Here is a 22,479-nt window from a genome sequence, read left to right as displayed (position 1 = left end):
AAAAAGAGAGAGAAATGCACACTGCTTTCCATCATCAGTCATCTCCTCTCTAATGAAGACAGGTTGCTGAGTGGATGGCTTTATTAAACTCCTTTCATTCACATCATCTCCAACTTAACCCATTACTTTCCATCTTTCTCTCCCTCTATTTTTCAACAAAGCACATTGAAGAATGTGTTTTTTTTTTTTTTTTTCAAATGCATCGCTTCACTTCAGAAGGCCTTTATTAACCCACCGGAGCCGTGTGGAGTACACGTTTATAATGGATGGATGTGGATGGAAGCACTTTCTTCAGCTCATACTCGTGACCCCTGTTCACTGCCATTATAAAGCTTGGATGTGTCAGGACATTTATTAAAATATCTCTGATTGTGTTCATCAGAAAGAAGAAAGTCATCCAGTCACCTAGGATAGCTTGAGGGTAAGTAAAGCTTGGGGTAGTTTTCATTTAAAAGTGAACTAATCCTTTAAAGGTGCCCTAGAACTTTTTTTTTAAAAGATGTAATATAAGTCTAAGGTGTCCCCTGAATGTGTCTGTGAAGTTTCAGCTCAAAATACCCCATAGATTTTTTTTAATTCATTTTTTTAACTGCCTATTTTGGGGCTTAATTACAAATGAGCCGGTTCAGGGTACACGGCCCCTTTAATTCTCGTGCTCCACGCCCCAAGAGCTTACGCTTGCCTTAAACAACATAAAAAAAGTTCAAACAGCTAATATAAGCCTCAAAATGGATCTTTACAAAGTGTTCATGCAACATGCCTAATCGCGTAAGTACAGTGTTTATTTTGATGTTTACATTGATTCTGAATGAGTTTGAGGCTGTGCTCCGTGGCTAACGGCTAATGCTAAACTGTTGGAAAGATTTATAAAGAATGAAGTTGTGTTTATGAATTATACAGACTGCAAGTGTTTAAAAACGAAAATAGCGACGGCTCTTGTCTCCGTGAATACAGTAAGAAACGATGGTAACTTTAACCACATTTAACAGTACATTAACAACATGCTAACAAAACATTTAGAAAGACAATTTACAAATATCACTAAAAATATCATGTAATCATGGATCATGTCAGTTATTATTGCTCCATCTGCCAATTTTTGCTATTGTTCTTGCTTGCTTACCTAGTCTGATGATTCAGCTGTGCACAGATCCAGACGTTCTGCCCTTGTGTAATGCTTTGAACATGAGCTGGCATATGCAAATATTGGGGGCGTACATATTAATGATCACGACTGTTACGTAACAGTCGGTGTTATGTTGAGATTCGTTCTTCGGAGGTCGTTTAAACAAATGAGATTTATATAAGAAAGAGGAAACAATGGAGTTTGAGACTCACTGTATGTCATTTCCATGTACTGAACTCTTGTTATTCAACTATGCCGAGGTAAATTCAATTTTTGAATCTAGGGCATCTTTAAGTTTGCAGAAAGAGTCACGTATTTCCAATGATCCTGGGTTGAATATAACTATGCTACTAACTACTTTTGAATGGTTGTCAATGAAAGAAGCAGACTTTAGCTTCATGGTGTATAAGATACACAGCATGTACCAAACTACTCTGCTCTGCCATCATGAATCAACACTGCCGAGGGATGCAGGGGTGAGAGGAGCTGAGGAACAAGGGAGGAAGACGAAAGAAGACGAAGACAAGAGAGATTAAAGAAAAGGATAAAAGAAAAATCAAGAGGACCAAAAGACAGTGGAAGAGAGGACAGAGGGACAGCAGAGTAAACATCATCCATCACTGCACAGGGGCTCTGCTGGAGCCGGCTGACAGGCTAAAGAAAGAGAGAGAGGGATGGAGGATGTGGTCTTGCACAGGAGAGATAACCTCTAGAGCTGATAAAAGTCCTCGGTCTTTAGATCAAATTCTCTTCTTGAGAAACACCAGCTGGACATGAGTCCAGTACAAAACTCTCTCTAGTCCTGACTCTCTTTCATTCCCTCTACCCCCAGCGGCTCTCTCCATCATGCATGATCAAAAATCTCTTGGAGGCATGGCTTTTCAGTCTACGACACTCTGCCTTCACTCACTGCCTCTACCATCTGCTCTATGCTGCCTACACCGCATATAGGGGACATATGTATAGACACTCTGCCTGCGCCAAGGAGATTTAGAGTAGAAAACCTAGAGAAAGCAATTCATTAGCACTCCTATATATCTGAATGGTAACTTCTTGGCTGTTGCATTATCCCCCCTGAAAGAAAGCAATTTTAAATCTGCCATCGCTCATGGGCACTCAATGATTCTGGAAGGGCTTTTGAATGGTTGTCAATGGAAAAAGACGCATTGGTTCCCATAACGCTGAAAATACTGTATCTACCAGGCACATCTTTATGAAAAAGTGACTACTATAAGGAATTAAAGCTCTAAATTAAAAGGTAGTTCTGGGTGATGGCAATAGAAAGGTAATTTTCATATTATATATAAATGACCAATATTAAAATGATATACTATTTTGTCTAATTATTAAATCAAGAATGAAATATGAATCTAAACTCCAGCATTTTAAATGCTACAAGTGAATTTAGGCATTACAGCATTATAATGTAGAGCATGAAAAATGGATATTCATTTTGAGATTTACTAAGGATTATATTTAACTTAAATTTTTAGTGCTTTATCTAATGATTACGTTTCAGTTAGGGATGACAACAAAGGTAAATGTAAAAATAGGGGAAATGAGCAGCACAATGAAAAGTAAAATATTGACAGACACTGATAAATTAAAAAAATATATTGTGCATCTTTACAAAAAAGTGACTCAAAAGCTACTGTAAAGAAAGAAAGGACCGAAAGTAATGTAAAAAACACACAAAAAAAGCACCAAAGCCTAATTAATCTGCTGAGCGCTGCTTTTGTTTAAGCTAAACCAACATTTCAATGTCTTTCACAACATCAGTGCCTGCTTTGATTCTGATCTCTGTAAACAAAATCTCTGTACATGTTGTTGCCAAATGATGATGCCAAATTTGGGCACATTTTGTATGTAGCCTTTTTGGTGACTATATGCAATTACATACATATATAATTATATTACATACATATATAAATGCACTGTTAATCCAGATTTAATGACTCGTAAAACAATTCATTTATTCAGATCGCTTCTCTCTGTGTTTGCCAGTGGCAGTAAAAGCACTAGTAAATTTGACACTCTGCCTCCAACATTCGGCACATGCTGTATTGCATGTCTATGACAGCGCATATGCGGGAAGCGCTCAGATGAACATAGTGTGACTGTGCTGGACCTGAGGCCTGACACCCAGGCATGTCAAAACACTGTACTGACAGAACAAAAGGTCACTAGGGACAGAGAGACAGGCAGGGGACAGATGAGTGTGATGACTTTGTATGCAAGTGTGGCGAGTTCCACGTCCAGTATCTAAACTCATCTAATGAAGTGTGTGGAGTGGCAGCGAGGTCGTGCCGCATGGTTGCAGTTTAATTCCTTTGCATTTTCACCTTCAGACTAAAAGGAGAACATTATGATATGCAGTAGCAGAGATACGCAGCCCAGTGATGAGGGAAAAGAGAGGGAGAGTATTTGTGCCCTTCTCCATTAATGTCTATGGGCAGATAAGAGAGAATGGAAGCGTTAATTAACGTGGGCTTGAGAGAGGGACATTTATTTCCCCTGAAAAAGCTGTTCCTAGTTCTCTGAGCCATCATCACCACAGTAAGATGAACTCTCTCTGTCCAGAAACAGAGGCCGGTACACACTTCGATCATCCAAAATAACTATGGAACTGCACAGACAGAGAAAAAAATACTAGGGCTGCACGATTAATCGCATGCTATTCTCACGCGCATTTCGTCAGTAAAGCCGGTTCCCTGATTACCGCTAAATCACAATCACCTGCTTTCAAATGGAGCGCCATTTAATAGACTGAGCCGTAGATCACTGAAAAGCCACGCAATATCGCGTTCATATCGCAGATGAATCGCCTGCGATAATGAACGCGATATTGCGTGGCTTTTCAGTGATCTACGGCTCAGTCTATTAAATGGCGCTCCATTTGAAAGCAGGTGATTGTGATTTAGCGGTAATCAGGGAACCGGCTTTACTGACGAAATGCGCGTGAGAATAGCATGCGATTAATCGTGCAGCCCTAAAAAATACACTCGCAAAAATCAATAAGAAGTGATGATAACATACCTCCTGTCCGGAGAGGTAGTATGCAGCCAGAAGCCCTCCAATGAAGCGGATGTTGACCTCAAAGACAGATACTTCTGCATTCTGTAGAAACACAGGGAAAAATGAGAGCGAGTAAGAACACAATAGTGATTGCCCACTTTTTCAAGGTCTTTGGATTGCAAAGTACGTTTCCCACAAGTATTTCAAAAAAGACTAAACAAAAACAATCACCTAAGAGTTAATTCAAAACAAACTTAATTTTGGGGAAATGATAATAAAAACCTTCAAAAAGACATGATTGCAAATTATATTAAATAAAACAATGACAATACAAAACTACTGACATCAGTACAATATAAAACTTGTAACTTAAAGTCAGATATAAATCAGATTATATAATTAAGATTTTATGATTTTCAAAGTCTCTTATGCTCATCAAGGTTGCACTTATTTGATCAAAAATACAGTAAATACGGTAATATTGTAAAAATATTATTACAATTTAAAATAACTTCTTTATTTGAATACATTTTAAAATGTAATTTATTCCTGCGATTGCAAAGCTGAATTTTCAGCATCATTTCAGTCTTCATTGTCATGTGACCCTTCAGAAATTAATCTAATATGCTGATTTGATGCTCAACACACATTTCTTATTATCAGTGTTGAAAATAGTCACGCTGCTTTATATTTTTGTGGAAACCATGACACATTTTTTCAGGATTCTTTGATAAATAGAAATTGGAAATGAACAGCATTTATTTAAAGTATAAATATTTTCTAAGATTATAAATGTCTTTACTATCACTTTTGCATCCTTGTTGAATGAAAGAATTAATCTATTTTAAAAAATTGTAAATTAAATTGTAAAAAAAGAAAAAAAGAAAAAGAAAACCTTTAAGAGCCCAAATGTTTGAATGGCAAATGCAGGAATAAAATACAATATATTTAAAGGTTTTTTTTTTTTTTTAGCAAAATATTTAAATACATAATCGTTTGCGATTATAAAAGAACAGTATTGTTAAAACAATCTTTATGGAGAAAACAAAGGTCATTTTTACTTCCAGAAGTCAACTGTTGCACTATATATGCTAATTTAAACAAACATTTAAGCAGCTTCATTAATGTGCATGAAATATCGACACAACAGCCATGCAGTGCTCTCAAATTAACTTCAATTCTACGTCAAAGCTGATTCAATGATCTCTCAGAGAGACTATGTGTGTATGTGTTTGTATCATCAACATCCATTTTGTCAGCTTCAACCTTTATTTAGAGAAAATTACCATGAAGCATTTTTCCACTCAAACAAAGATCACAGCGCAAACAGCAGCTAATCACACACACACAGCACATCTTAAAGTCTAGTATTGCAGAATAACTAAATGAACCAATGCAGAAAAAAACATCTAAACAAAGTGAAGTTCAATGGCATGGTTGTGGAAGCTCCCAAAATCCTGTTTTAGCCCTCTCACAATCCCATAAGCCACTTAAAAACAGCACCTGTTTTTGAATATTGCTTATGAAATACAATCAGGTTTTCCAGTTGTGAACATAACGCTTCTAAAGCACCTTATATTGACTAGGTTTTACACTAATTTGATAAGACAAGAACACGCTGTAACCAACCCCTTTCACTTAGCATTCATTTAGCATGTCTATTAATTTTGACAAAAGTGAACATGCACCAGATTAATTCAGATATGACCGTTCCCTGACCAAGGTCCATTAATTCAGTTTTTGGTTTAACAGCTGCGATTAATGCTGATGGCAGGCAGCCTCATCCATCATCACAACAGAAGCAAAGAGAGGGAGAGAGAGAGACACGCATTCTTCAATGGAACACAAAAGAACTTATTTTTAAAAATGTCTCCGTGTGTTTTTGTACATATAATGAAAGGCAATCGGGTTCAATCAGATGTTTTGGATGTTCATTGTATTGACAGAAACAGCTGAAAGAGTCTCATATTTTAGAACAACATCAGGGTGAGGAAAATTTTTCATTTTTGGGAAACTATTCTATGTTAAACTATTTATTTCATTCTAAAATGATAGACAACACTTTATGAGACCCAATTGGTTGAAAAAATGAATTTGAATGTATTTCAGAAATTCACAAATAATACATTAGGTATCATGAACTAATAGTGAACAGTCAAAATATAATACTATATTTTAAAATGTAATTTATTACTGTGATATTATGAAATAACTTAAAATAACTGTTTCCTATTTTAAAATGTAATTGTAAAAGCTGAATTTTCAGTATCATTACTCATTACTTCAGTGTCACATGACCCTTCAGATATCATTCTAATATGCTGATTTAGTGCTCAAGAAATATTTAATACTATTACCAATGTTGAAAACAGTTGTGCTGCTTAATGTTTTTGTAGAAACAGAATTTCACATGTTTCCCTTCCTCCCCTATGCTTTGCAGTTTATTCCCCTCCTCCAAAAATTACTTCCAGCACCTCCATCCCACTGTGACACGCTAAGCCCTCAACGGCCAGACCCAACGGTCCAAGTGTGAGTCATCCCCTAAAGTGCACATGCTTCGTAAAATACACTTGTCCAAAAGTAACAGTGAGGAGGGGAGAGAGAAGAAATTAGGTCACTGCTCGAAAAGCCAAAAAGATGAACTAAACACGCAGAGGAGATTCCAGGAGCTGGGAGTCCTTCTAAGAGAAAGGCAGCAGAAGGGAGACGGGAGAAAAATGACAACACATGGAGACCAGAGAGATGATAAAGCTGAGAAGACCATACAGGTTCTCCATATCTGATGAAGGAGAGGGCGGTAAAACAACTGGTAGAGAGAGAAACTGGAGAAATCCCATTAATGGGTCAGAATGTGAATGCAGAGAGAGAAGAAGAGCAGGAGACACAGGGCCCCTGGGGCCACTCGCTGGCCCCGCTCGTTCTCTGATGTCTCTTTTGTCTTCCATTTTTTCCTCAACATCACCGGCTAATTCTGGAGGCAGAGCTCCGCCGGTTCGCATTGTTTCCATGGCGCCAGTCTTGTCTCCTAGATACGGTGATGTGTCGCATCAACTCTTTTCTCACCACACGTTTTCCACGAAGTGCCACCATAATCTGATCAAAACCTGAAAGATTCACACACGCTGAGGACTGAAGTCTTTGAGGAGTTATGGGGTGTCGAATGACTGTTAATACAGCTGTGTCAGCCGGCTGCCAAAGTATACGGCTTACCACTGTGAAATAACAGTGTCCTGAGATATCACTGTGTCTATAAACAAAAACAGACTTGCTTTGCCCCAAACCTACAAAGACAAGTGCTGTTAGTGATCTTGTGTGAGTTCATGTTTGAGTCTTGGCCACTTACCACACTGAAATCCAGGTTTTGCTCGATCCACTCCTGGCCGTCCTTAAACTCGTCATGGAGGCCCATTATGTAAAGGGTATCCAGGGCGTCTACTATAGTGGCCCCCATCTGGGAATTACCTGTGGAGAGGATGTGAAATATTTACTGAATACATATGCATACCATTAAAAAGTATGGGGTCATAATTTTTATTTTTAAAGAAATTAGTAAAATTATTCAGCAAGGATGCATTAAATTGAATTAAAAAATAACTAAAGACATAAACGTTACAAAAAAAAAAAAAAAAAAATCTCTTTATTAAGCTCTCTATTTATCAAAGAATCCTGAAAAATGTATCACTGTTACCACAAAATAAGCAACACAAATGATTTCAGAAGGATCATGTGACACTAAAGACTGGAGTAATGATGCTGAAAATTCAGCTTTGCCATCACAGGAATAAATTATATTTTATACCCCTGAGGCCGGATTTACTAACAGCTTGCACCAGCACAAACACTCTTTTGGCGATAAAAAACTACTGTCGGGATTTACTAAAGACACGCAGTGCATAATTAGAGCTGAAAAGGCGTGAATTATTACATATGCATTTGTAGGAGTTTCCCTTTCAGACTCAAAAATTATGGGAGGAGAGTATTTAAATGATTTACGCAACGTGTAACACGCGGTGTCTCCTCTCGCGTTTTTCGCGTCGGTGTGCACACTCACATTGGCACCCTTTGTTTAGTCATGAGGCGTTAATAGTGGACGTTAATCACACGCGATGTTCGTTCCGGTGTGTACAGGCCTTTAAAGCGGAACTCAGTAAGATTTGCAAAGCTCCCCCTACAGGTCATAAATACAAAATGTATTAAAATATATTAATTAAATTATTTCACAACATTACTGTTTTTACAGTATTTTGATCAAATAAATGCAGCCTTGGTGAGTATTTCTTTTAAAAATATAATTTTTGAATGGTAATGTACACAACTATTTTTATTTCCAGAGGACTTTAGAGGAATAATTATGATTATATGAAGAAAAAGACTGAAATTTAAGTTCTTATGGACACATAATCTTCCCTTTTAGTCAGCTGTTAAACCCTGCGAATGGATCATTAAGACAGTGATTTGAACTCAAAAAATTGATCAGTCTGATTTGTGATGAAGGATTCAGACATCACTACTACAATTCTGAATGCTCAAAGGAGAGCTAGAGCAGATATCAAGATTTAGCTGAAACTTTACCTTACCGTTGTATTTCTGTTCTAATATTTTTAAATTTGTTTGATCAAAGAACATGGGGAGCTCCTGTAACATGATCACCTTCTGTTAAAGGGCCCTGTTCGAGTTCAAGATCAGATTTCAGGAATCCTGTTATCCCACAAAGAGTGGAAAACTATCTAGACATGCTGTGTGGCAACTCTCTCTCAGTCTGTAGAACCGCAATATTATCATCATCATCATTATTGTCAGGAACTCTAAATCACTCTAAAAATACCCAGCAGCCCTCAGCCTCTTAGCTCTTCTAATCTGTCAGGACTGCTGCTTCAGTTTGTCCAGAGGCACCCCAAATGGCCCCAGCCCTTCACAAACCACAAACACTTTTGCCTTTCATCCCTCTTTTTTCAAGACCTAAAGCCCTTACGTCATTTAAGACTATACTTAAATTTACTGCCTTCCTCTCCATCGCCCTTTCCAATTCATTTTTCTACACCTTATTTCACTACAGAACCGTCACCAAAGACGTATTAGTCCCTCATCTGTGAGTTCACCTCAAATAAAATAAAATTACTCAAATTAATCCAAGAAAATAAAATGGCTGCAAAAGATTTAGATATAATCCAACTGGCTGCACATTCATTCCTCACTGCCTCATTTACACTCCAATAAATACAGTGCCTATCTTGACTAAAATCCACACTCTCTGGCACTCTCCTGGACTGGAAATCAGGCCTCATCATACTGAATGAATCTTGATTGGCATTTACACAAGGCTGGCATTCTGGATGCCAGACTTTGCTGGTGTAAATCAAATTAGACTCAATAAAGTTACTTGGGGAATTCCAATGGTAATCAGTCCAAGCTTCTCTCTCTACTTCCTACAAGCCATCTTTTCATCCCACGCTCCCTCACTTAGTGTCATCCATGCCAGTTTCATTTGGTGACAGATTGCAAGCTGTTCTAATATGAACGCACAAGTGGCAGCCGGCGTGATGATTTCATTCTTCGGATTCATTTTTTTCTTCAGATTCTCCACTGCCTCATCTTGAGAAAGAAACACTGGAGAGGTTTTCAGTGGTTGTGGTGTGGTTCAGAGGTTTATTTAGTTAAATGCAAGAGTTTTTGACTCTGGGTACTTATTTATACAAAAAAAGGAGGTAAATCTTTACTTTGTTGTATCTCCAAGCCAAAGACATGAATGAGAAGGCTTTTCCCACTCTATCCCACTCTAACTCTGTCTTGTCTCAAAGGTTTATCAAAAGGAATGGAGTGGGGGACAGAGCCAAACCCCATCCATATCTCACAGTTTAGTGCTCACCATTTCTGCTGCCACTGATTCTCCCTGGACCTTGAATGCAACATCTGCTGTGTTCATCAACAAACTGCCCTGGCTAAGTGTGTGCGAGAGAGAACAGTAGAAAGAAAAGAGAGCGTAATGAACAAGAGACATTAGACCACACAGATGGAGTTGATGGAGATTTTTATCTTGTATATATACACGCACTACCATTAAAAAAAACATTGGGTGGGTACGATTTTTTTAAATGTCTTTGAAAAAAAGCTTCTTATACATGCTCACCAAGGCTTATTTATTTAATAGAAAAGAAATTTCAGTAAAAACAGCAATTTTATTAAATACTACAAATCGTTTTCTATTTAAATACATTTGAAAATGTTATTAAAAGCTGAATTTTCAGCATCATTACGCCAGTCTTCAGTGTCACATGATCATTCAGAAATCATTCTAATATGCTGATTTGATGCTCAAGAAACATTTATGATTATTATCAATGTTGAAAGCAGTTGTGCTGCTTAATATTTTTCTGGAAACAGTGATACATTTTTTCAAGATTATTTGATGAACAGAAAATTCAACAGGACAGCATTTATTTAAAATTTAAATATTTTGTAACAATATAAATGTATTTAATCCCACTTATCAATTTATTGTGTCCTTGCTGAATAAACGTATTAATCTTACTGACCACAAACTTTTGAACAGTAGTCTATACCTTTCTATATCTTTATACAGAGTCTATATCTTTATACACAAGGGTGCACATAACTTTTGGTCTGGTTTTCAAGGGAGCGCGTGAAGATGCTGCATGGTACTCAAACTTTACGCAACACTCTTATCCTACAAGTTGTCATCATCACTTTCGTCCTGAACGCTCTCCTCACTATCTTCTTTGCTCTCAAACATGGCAGATGATGAAGATGATGATGTTTTGTTTTTATTTTACTAACATTAATGACACAGACAACAGCAAGAATATTAGGCTGCTGTCACTTTAAGACCAAATGCGTGGACCGAATATACTGACACACATCCAGTTTCTTTTTCAACCATTAATTTATGACATAACCAAGAGAACACTTGCCGAAACTGGTATTTTGACATAATTTTGTGTGTATGTGTCCATTCAAGCGCAAGTAAACTTGAAAGAAAAATTAATTTAGTGTCCGAGCGCTGTCTGAATGCCTCTCTCTTTCTGTCTCTCAGCATGCGCGCGCTTCAGGTGTGTGAGGTGCGCAAGTCCTGATTTTTGACTCTCCTTCTGTGTTAAAAATCATTTGAATGTGTAAATTGGCAAGAAAAAACACGTCCAAATGATAAACTTTCACATTATGATGGTTAAACTTAGCAGTTAATCCACAAATCACATGCATGCCGAACCACAGGGCCTGGTCCGTATGGATCATGGATAAACTGCGATCCGTTGCACCCCTAATAATTAATGATCACACTTATCATCATGATAGCTATCTTACCAGAGATGGAGAAAAATCCTACTCCTGTGTCCCTGTCCCCAAAAATGCTCGTACTTAAAAGCGCCTCCACGTTTTCTGGTACGCATCATTTATTTTTACCACGCATGCTCACCTGTGCACCAGTTATGTGCACCCCTGTTTATACAGGCTAAACTACTGCATAAAGAGCTATATGAAGATTATAATATTGCCTGACCAGATTATTTAAAGCACTTTTAAATTGCTTCAGATCAGACCTCCAGAAAGACCTACAATTAAAATCCACAAATCAAACTGCTCCAGTTTTAACCTATGCATCAGTAAGGAACGTAAAACGTGGGTGTGAACTAAACACCATAAAGCCTAATTGCCTTGTGGCTCTATTCTGTATGCATCATCTCTCTCAAGGAATGTTTTATTATCACCAATTTGTATTCTATAAAGTGCATTGAGACCAAGCACAAAAAAAAAAAAAAACATTTCCAGTGCAATTTCCACAATTGAGTCATGAGGCCAAAAGCAATGCTGAACTCTAAATAACAGTCAACTGGTGAGCTGGTGAACACGGCCGCTGTGATTGGCTGTTTAGACGCATCTTAATATGAGTAACCATAAATGAAAGGTTTCAGCATTTTGCAGGGTCAAGTCATCACGCTCCTGGTGAATCAGTGCATGATGAAACTATTACCAAAAATGCTGGGAGTATACAGATGCAGAATGGCTAAAAGGCACATTTGAATTCAATGTTTATGTAACATCCTGTTGGTGGAATTAATAAAAACGGCATCTGAAGCAGTGGTTTTATTTATAAATATCCTATTTTCCAATTTATTGCTCCGTTTTTACCAAAAGATAAGTATCGTAGTGACGCAATATTTGTTTGGTTATTTCTAAGGCTCACTTGAATTTGTCCTAGAAGTGGCATTATGATTTCTTAAAAGCCCGTCTTCATATAACATATGCTGCCTAGCAGTTGCCTTCGGTGTCAGAGGTTCTTCATCACATTATGACATGTGTGTTAGGTATTGCAGGCTATTTCAGAATGGACAACTTGCCTTTTCCCCGAGACACTTAACTTTGCTGATGCTCTTGAAATGAAAATCCAACATTAATTTCAAGCTCCAGTGCAGTTAACTCTAAGGATATTAGATTAACTTTTTAAGGTCACAAACTTATTTCTGTATTTCCTCCCCCCGAGAAATCTGAGAAGCAAAAGGAGAAAGCAGAACATGAAACATACTGTATATTCTGACCAGATAAAATGCTGCACAGTCAGAAGTGATCACCTTCAATCATCAGACTGAGACTCTAGAGCTCACGTTCCACAGACACGGGCTGCGTATTGTTTGCTGGAAGCTTTCGGCTCCGTTTTTCCATCAATTCTGCATTTACTTTTATTTCATACAGGTCTTAGCCATTACTTATCCATACAGGCTCAGATTGCAAACCCACTGGAGTGTGACTGGAAATGTGGGTGCTGCAAATGAAACTACAGGCTCTGCAGATCTTAGCTAGTGGAAAGTAGCAGCAGAATTGTGTAAATATTGAGAGAACGCAATACTGGAAAGCTTGAGTGTGCGTAGTGTGTATTTGCCATGGTTGAGGAATTCTTTTGAAGTTTGGGTTATTGGAAATGAAAACAAATCACATATATTTGAACTGTGGGGTTTCCTGAGAATTCTTTCCTCTTGTATTAATCCCATTCCAATTTTCGGTTGTGATTTTAAAATTACAAAGCTTAATACCACAGGCCTCAATTTGCCAAGACGTAGCCGCGAAATGTCACACACTGATATTAAAAGAAAGGTTCACTGAAAATCATGTTTAGGTCCTCACCCCAATTAAGTGTATCAGTGAAAGAATGAAATCACGTTCGCCTCATCAAGTATCACGGTCACCATTAAAGCTAATGAATAGCTCACGGTCCAGTCACATTAATTCTGCTGTGATACAGTAAAATGCTAAGGATCATTATTAGCAGTGCTTGCTATTATTACCACTTACACATAGGGTTAAGAATTTTAACAATTGCTTAATTCACATACACACTCACTTTTTTTTTTTTAATGATTTTTGAGTTTTAACTATTTCTTAGGCTCACCTAGGATGCATGCACGTGATTAAAAATACACTGAAAACAGCAATATCATGAATATCACAACTCAAAATAACTGTTTTCTACTAATATATTTTAACTTTTTTTTTTTTTTTTTATTCCTCTGATGGCAAAGTTGGATTTTCAACAGCCATTACTTCAGTCACATGATCCTTCAGAAATCATTGTAATATGCTGATTTGGTACTCAAGAAACTTATCTTTTTAGTATTTTGTGGAAACATTTGTCAGGATTCTTTGATGAATAGAAAGTTCAAAAGAACAGCATTTATCTGAAATATGATTTTTTGTAGCAATGAAAGTCTTTACTCTCACTTTTGATCAATTTAATGCATCCTTGCTAAAGTTAAAAACCAAAAAAAAAAAAAAACAGTAGTTAAGGTAAAAATATATGGTATTCCTACCAACTCAGCAGCAGAAGCGAATGCCAAAGGATAAAAATACTATAGAATAAAACACAGAAATAATGACCATGGCTCTCCATTTGATGGGATGTGGGCTTTTTGTATTAAGCTGGGTGCACAGTGTTTTTTTTTTATTCCCAACAGTTCTTGACTGTTGCTTGTTAGATTGTATGCTATGACCCAAGAGGCATCCTTGGGTAAAAGCAAAGGCAGACAGTCAAACATCAATCGTCTTTTATGTCAGACTTATACACATCATAGCTAAGATTTTCATGACTGACAGTGTAGACTGGCCATTTTAAGTCAGCAGTTCACAGCTATCCTGCTGTCCTCATTCACATGTGAAACTGAAATAATACTGCACAAAGCCAAGCAAGTCCTAAAGCCTGGCCTGGAGTCAGATGTGGCTGGGCAAAAGTGGTCTGCCTGGTTCTTTACTAGACAGCTGTCAGAACAGTCACACTGCAGGACTGTGACCCACAATTAAGCACACAGTACTTCAAAAGGTCAAGATAAATTGCTACGGCATTTCATAAGAATCTCATGCTAAGCATTACAAGATGATTATCCTCCATCACCAAAAGATAATTTATGACTAGCTCATAAATTCAGGAAAAAAGCAAAATAAAAATAAAATAAAAACAAAAACAAAAACAAAGCAAAATGGAACTTGACTCGACTGCATTAATGTATAATTTGTTGGGCTCCAAAAGATTCATTTACCTTTTGATGCAATAAAAAAAAAAAAAAAAACTTGCATGCTTGATTCATTTATTTTTCTATAATCTGAACTTTAGAGTCTGCCTGCACCTTGAGAAAGAGTTTGAAGGCCAGGTGCCACCACGTGCGCTCTTCACACTGTAACACACACATACAATCACAGTCCATGTACAGGTGCTCTGGTCAAAATAACACATTAGCACTCAAGTCACGTACATTCAGCTCTCAAGGGCACACTGGTGTCTGTCTGTCTCTCATGATCTCTTAATAAATAACTGCAGACATTTCAACAGCTTATTTCGATCACCGTGTCTCCTTTCTTACCAAATCTCTGCCTCCTTCCTGCACTCTTCTATCTCTGCTCTGCTTGTAATTTGGTGTTTGCTGTGTTCTAAGCTTGCTGTCACTCACTGCAAGTGGCTGATGAATATTTACTGAGTCACAGCACTTTGATGAATGGTTGTAGTGGTGATGCAGAGTGAGAGGTGTGATCCTGGTTTCTCAGACACACAGACTCTTGCACCATTTTAATGCTGCAGAGACTCATGGGGCACGGTATTCTCCGGGTAGTGCGGCAAGGACAGGGTCGGTATCATGTTGGAGAGTAACCGACTAAAAAATAGCAATGCCACTGACTTAACTCAATTTTTCAGTACAAACATAGCAGCTTGTTTTCAAACCAGAGCAGCTTTTCCAGTTAACAGCAATTAGTTACTATTAATACTATTATTATATACATTCACAAATAATATATTTAATCAAATAGGGCCATTTATTACGTTTCTGATTCAGTTATAATAATAATTATTATTAAATGACTATACAGTGCTTGCGTGCCAAATAATTACTGCTCTGAATTATTGCAAAATTGCAAAAAAAAAAAAAAAATTTAAGGGGTGTAAAATAATTCAAAAAATAAATTAAAAAAATAATTATATAATTATATAAAAATAATATATATATTATATATATATATAAAATTAATATATATATATATATATATATATATATATATATATATATATATATATATATATATATATATATATATATATATATATATATATATATATATATATATATATATATATATATATAAAAAAAATAAAATATCAATAAATATAATATAAATAATATAAATAAAATATTTGTACTGTAGCTACGTTTTTGTCTGCATTAACTGCATTGAAACTGTCAAGCTACAAGCCAACACTGGCATGTTATGACTTTTGTTCCATATTTTCTCCTTAGACATCTTCCATTTCTTTTCCCACACCTTTTAGTGTTTTGTTTCTAGGTCTCCTCTAACATGTCAAGGGCTTGCGTGCATTCCTGGTGGACTGCACAGAACCAAATTTGTGTGATTTCCCACCTGTGCTTGGCATCTTCTCATCTATTAAAAGTTTAATCCCAGCAGAACCTTGGTAGAGCGGGAATGGAGCTGGAATCAGTCAGTCAGTTGGGAACGTTTGCAGCATTTTCTTTCTGTGCCAGCTGGAAACATGCTAACTCAAAGTAAGCCTCATAGCACTAAACTGAGAACAATAAATACAAGCCACTTCAGAACAGTGCTGTGTGGTTCCCTCTACATTGTATGGATGTGTGCAAAAGTACATATTTTAAAAAATCCTCAAAAAGGGTATCCTTCAGGGTCAATGTCGCTAATCTAAGCGACCATCAAGACCCATTCATACTGCACTCTTGCCCTAAAAGCATCGGAGAGGACTATGAATCTTCTTGAAGTTGCAGAAAGCAGTGGTCTTCAGAAATACAGCTATGCAAGCAGACATCATGCAAGACGTGTAGGCTGTATACACACGTATTCACATGATTTATGGCGCCACGCATGACACATACAGCCCTACATTTTGCGCATACTAATTTTCTGAAGGAGTTCTGTTCTCAAAGAATCCATCACCTCAAACTCAGAGATGGCAGAGCTGGCATGACCTAACTTATTGAATGTGTTTGCCATCTGCAGGGAGCGGTGTATTGGCTGGGGACTAGACTTTTGCTAAGCAAGAATGCAATTTGCCTGTTTTATACAGCTGTACTAAGTACTGCAGAGAGGTTTTTCAGGTATTTAAAAACTGTATCAAGTAAACAATTAATACGCATCCACATACATACAATTTGTGTGTATATAATATGTAAAGGCACAGTAAGCATGTTTAGCCGCTAGAAGTTGTTTCAAAACAACAACAAACACATAGCTTGATGATGCAGTGAATGAATCATGGAAATTGTCGTCTTCACCACAGCCGACGGATATCTGACGGGGCAGAAATCATGTTCGTGGATGAGCTCATGTATTTAAGTTTTATTAATGTTACTGTGGTATGAAGCAGGGCGGGGCAGAGAGCCGTAGGAGGGGAACTAATCAGAGACACCTGCGTGACACACCGGTCTCAAGTCCCATGGAGGAGTGCACACTAGGCGTTTTTGTTTAGTTTTTGTAAAGTGAGGGACATAATCGATAATATCAGTTTACACATCATTAAAACAACAATTACAATATTATCATAGACAAAATATATTGCACAGCCCTAGTTGAAAGTTGTTATAATGTTAGGGTGAGTACACCCTAGGTGCTCTGAACTGTGCCCGAGTGTGTTTGACCCCCAGAACCCAGTTCGGAACAGCTACTACTTTTGTGCGCGCTCCTGTTATTATTACTAAGGCAAACATCTTTATTACTCAGATAGTACACATTTCAATTAATGTAATTAATTCAAGTGTATTTGGGTTTATAACGGTTCTGGTTCTCACCTTATTAATGAACAGGAATTGTAGTTTGCGAATAAAGCTGCAGATTTCTCCATTAACCTGTTAACCCGCACTGTCACGCCGACGCACCAAAGCTTCTTTGTTTAAATTAGCTCAAATTTACTGTTAGATTTAATATAATTACCTTGACAAACTATACATCATTAAAAAGATCTAAGACTCGAGCTTCAATTTTTAATCTTTATTTTATACTCAACATCGTATAGTGACTGTTATTTGTTAATATGCGTCGGGAGTTATGAATATGAGAAACGGAGTCGTTACCTTTTCATTGAAATATGAGCATCAGCTTCAGCCATTGAGAAAAAAACTCTGTACGATCATCCTGAAAAAACTCCACAAAATAACATCCCTCGGGGCTTTTAGCTTAAAAGCATGCACATTTGGAGAAATATTGATGGACTGTCATACGTTTATGTCAATTTTCTATGCAGAGGAGTCATATTTATTCAATTTTTACCCAAAACGCGCTGTAGTTATTATATGAGCGCTGTATACACTGACTACTGTGTTTGTAACATACCAGTAGCCGGAGGGCGCTCTGTGCACCTTTAGTCCACAAATTATACAGCATGAACAAGAGGCAGTCATGTGACATACACAGAACTAACAGAGGCTACCAGACATCGCTATAATCATTGATATAAACATACAGAACGTCACTTTTGAAAGTAATAAATACACGATTGTGACGATATGTGGTTTATCTGTGTTCTTCACGCCATATCAGGTATTCATAATAGTAGATTATATTTATAATGCAATGCTAATCGAGATAGCTTTTCTCATTGTGCAGAATAGCCTAAAATGATATATTTTCTGTCTGATTTTTGATCCAAAGCCACATCACATCAAAGAAGGTTATTTAAAACAATCGACTTGTAAGTTTGGAGAACAAACGTGGTTTTAATCTTATAAATTGTCATGTTTTGTTGGTGTGCTAAGCTAATATGCTAACGAGCCCAGAGATGCACCTGTTCTAATCTAAAGCTAATGCAAATAAATAATTTTTAATAGTAAAGCTCACTTTTTTTTCTCTCTTTTTTTTCCAAGAAAGGCATTAGATACATTTTGAAAGAAGGTGAAGTGAGAAGTTTGGTGAATGAAATGAGGGATTAAATCTTGAATAGAACATTAGTAATTATAATAGAAACAAAAGAAAAGAATAATAAGAGCCATAAGCTGGCTGGAGAGGTGTGAATGTGTTCAGGGGAGACTGAATCTGAATGGGGCTGTTAGCACCACAAACACAATATAGACAATACCCTTGAATAGATGACAATAAACATCAGTTAACATTTTAGAGTCCTTTCTAAATAAAGTCTCATGACATGGTCTTGAAAAACATGTAATAAAACTCAGAGTTTTAAACCTATCATCTTCAGATTTGAAATATAATATGGTCAGACATGTGGCTTTAGCTGCAGTGCATTTCTAGATTGACAAGGCCAACTTCACTTTCATTTTCATAAATATATTTCATAAAAATAAATTTCTAATAACTTTTCAAAATTTCAAAGCTATTTTAAACTATTTTCTTCTTTGTGACAATAATTAATTATGAGATTACAATAAACTGCAAAGTGTCTGCTTTCAAATGAGACCTTACTTATGCTTTTAGTGCAAAGGGTTCATGAACTGTATCTGTTTTAGTTTGGGTATGTCATTTTTTGGGATTTTCCAAAAGCGGGGGTTCTGGCTAACAGGTTAACTTACTCTACTTGTTGCACACTGCAGTAAGCTAGATCGATATTAGAATGTCATAATAATAAAAGATGGATGATGTATGTTGCTACATGTACGGTGGCCGAGAGAGCTCAACGCGCTGCAAATGAGAAAACATCTTCATCAGTTTGACAACACATATGCGCTGCAAACTCCACAACACTTACAAATAGTGAAACGCGCTGCAAATAAAGAAAACATCTTCATCAGTTTGACAACACATGCGCTGCAAACTCCACAACACTTACAAATGGTGAAACGCGCTGCAAATAAAGAAAACATCTTCATCAGTTTGACAACACACGCGCTGCAAACTCCACAACACTTACAAATAGTGAAACGCGCTGCAAATAAAGAAAACATCTTCATCAGTTTGACAACACATGCGCTGCAAACTCCACAACACTTACAAATAGTGAAACGCGCTGCAAATAAAGAAAACATCTTCATCAGTTTGACAACACATGCGCTGCAAACTCCACAACACTTACAAATAGTGAAACGCGCTGCAAATAAAGAAAACATCTTCATCAGTTTGACAACACATGCGCTGCAAACTCCACAACACTTACAAATAGTGAAACGCGCTGCAAATAAAGAAAACATCTTCATCAGTTTGACAACACACATGCGCTGCAAACTCCACAACACTTACAAATAGTGAAACGCGCTGCAAATAAAGAAAACATCTTCATCAGTTTGACAACACACATGCGCTGCAAACTCCACAACACTTACAAATAGTGAAACGCGCTGCAAATAAAGAAAACATCTTCATCAGTTTGACAACACATGCGCTGCAAACTCCACAACACTTACAAATAGTGAAACGCGCTGCAAATAAAGAAAACATCTTCATCAGTTTGACAACACACATGCGCTGCAAACTCCACAACACTTACAAATAGTGAAACGCGCTGCAAATAAAGAAAACATCTTCATCAGTTTGACAACACACATGCGCTGCAAACTCCACAACACTTACAAATAGTGAAACGCGCTGCAAATAAAGAAAACATCTTCATCAGTTTGACAACACATATGCGCTGCAAACTCCACAACACTTACAAATAGTGAAACGCGCTGCAAATAAAGAAAACATCTTCATCAGTTTGACAACACATATGCGCTGCAAACTCCACAACACTTACAAATAGTGAAACGCGCTGCAAATAAAGAAAACATCTTCATCAGTTTGACAACACACATGCGCTGCAAACTCCACAACACTTACAAATAGTGAAACGCGCTGCAAATAAAGAAAACATCTTCATCAGTTTGACAACACACGCGCTGCAAACTCCACATGTTTTCTTTATTTGCAGCGCGTTTCACTATTTGTAAGTGTTGTGGAGTTTGCAGCGCGTGTGTTGTCAAACTGATGAAGATGTTTTCTTTATTTGCAGCGCGTTGAGCTCTCTCGGCCACCGTATACATGGCATGCAATTAATTTTAAAATGACCTTGAATTTGGTAATTATGTTACTTATGGGGGATAAAAAAACCTCTTGGATTTTATCAAAAATATTTTAATTTGTGTTCCGAAGATGAACGAAGGTTGTACAGGTGTGGAACGACATGAGGGCGAGTAATTAATGACATAACAGACAGCATCAGGTCTATTATCTGGTATGAATGCATTTTTTAAATTTTAATATTGACAATGAAAATCTATACACACTAGTTAAATCCACACACATACAAAACGCAATTTAAACAGAATAAACAAATTCTCTCAAGTACAGTCATTTCAGAGATTAAATAAGCCTTCGCTATAAAAGTTACATCTGCATTGTTCACAGAAAAGAGGCCATTTGAACACAGATGGATGAATACATCACAGGCTTTAGCAGAAATGTGTCTAAGCGAGACATTTAGAGGAAAAACGCATGACTAACTGTCTGGCACTGTGCATACATCAGCGTTTAGCACGTGCTTGGGATGTATTCGCGCACAACTGGCATATTTTGTACGCAGATGAGAAAAGCCTAAACCCCAGTGTTAAACCGCTTTGTCTCTGCATTGCAGAAGGGGGTAGCAGTGCTTGGCACCTGCCTGAGCCGAGCTGCAGTCGCGCCTCTGCAGCCGTATATGAAGTCACCGCGGAGAAGACAACATGCCACAGGGCTCATCCCCAGCACTCATTACATCATTACCAACACAGTGGGTCATGCACTGATGGATCTCTAGACCAAACTCATACACACACGCGCCACAAGCACTAAACTCACACGCTGAGAAGCTGTGCATACTTCCCCATGTGCTCCACAGTCAAACAGAAAATCACACGCATCATTAAGAAAATATTAACCACCTAGGGAACACAATTCGTTGGGCAGTGCCGAGATGCATATATAATTGGAGATTTCAGCGAGGCTGGTGGCTGATGGGAATTACACAAATGAGGTCATAAATACCAAAAATGAATGGAGAAGTCAAATGCACCAGCTGACTGAGGCAATATTCTCTCATTCCAATCCCTTGTCTTGTCCCTTAGATGGCTGCTTTCCCTCCTCTCTTTTATTCTCATTGTCTGCTCCCCTACATCCTGAATACGATTACAATTGTACAGTTTGCTGAATTTTTCTACAAAAAAAAACAAAAAAAAACAAACAAGAGCGAGATCTATTTTTAATATTTTTACCTGTATGATACAAATGTTCAGAAGGTCATTGAAATTCTATTATTTAATACTAAAATTTTGATTTCCCAGCCTGTAATATTGTTATTGTAAATATGTTTAAGTTATGTTAAGCTCTGAAATATTTCATTGCAATATTTGATCTTCGCAAATGGCATCTTAAAATCAAAACAACTGTAATTGTCATGGAAATTCACTGTCCAATCAATACACTGTTATTGGCAAGTCAACATTATCAAAACTCTAATAGCGATATAAGTGCCATCAGTTCATGTTAAAAAAAAAAAAGCTTTGTTTACAGCATTTTCAATTATTATGTACCACAATATTTGTTAAGAGTACAACTACAATTGTACTTATTTTACTAGCACAAATTAAACAATGAATGAAGTTTTAAAACATTAAAGACAGAACTACTGTGAGCTACAGGGTTGTTTGTTTTGTTTTTGAAGCAATCATCATTAGTTCAGCTATTTATTTTTTTAAAATAAACGTGTTTAACAGTGGAATTCCTGGTGGAAACTACATTATTCATGATTCTAAAAAAAATCTCCACCAATCTGAGAATCGCAACAAGTAAATCGTGCCCACTCCCATGAAGCACTGTGAATGACGTAATAGTCGATCTTCTTATGCTCACACACTACT

At 37.1% G+C, this 22,479-nt stretch overlaps 1 protein-coding gene across 7 annotated transcripts in view; it reads right to left on the bottom strand.

Annotated features, from left to right (window-relative positions):
- The window catches only part of man1a2 (mannosidase, alpha, class 1A, member 2), a 103,952-nt gene that overhangs the window by 27,642 nt on the left and 53,831 nt on the right, over window positions 1–22,479 (bottom strand). For all 7 annotated transcript variants that reach the window (XR_010897214.1, XR_010897211.1, XR_010897212.1 and 4 more), the window contains 2 exons: window positions 7,485–7,603; window positions 4,163–4,243 (listed from right to left, as the gene is read on the bottom strand). Coding sequence is in view for 3 of the 7 variants with exons in the window: in XM_067410696.1 (XP_067266797.1) it covers window positions 4,163–4,243; window positions 7,485–7,603 (200 nt within the window). In the remaining 4 variants the exon portion in view is untranslated. The remainder of the gene's footprint in view (window positions 1–4,162; window positions 4,244–7,484; window positions 7,604–22,479) is intronic.

The sequence above is a fragment of the Chanodichthys erythropterus genome, chromosome 14 (assembly GCF_024489055.1).
Source record: "Chanodichthys erythropterus isolate Z2021 chromosome 14, ASM2448905v1, whole genome shotgun sequence".
In the NCBI taxonomy this organism is placed as follows: Eukaryota; Metazoa; Chordata; class Actinopteri; order Cypriniformes; family Xenocyprididae; genus Chanodichthys; species Chanodichthys erythropterus.
Note: the sequence above shows the minus strand (reverse complement) of the source record. Positions and strands in the feature narration are given on the sequence as shown.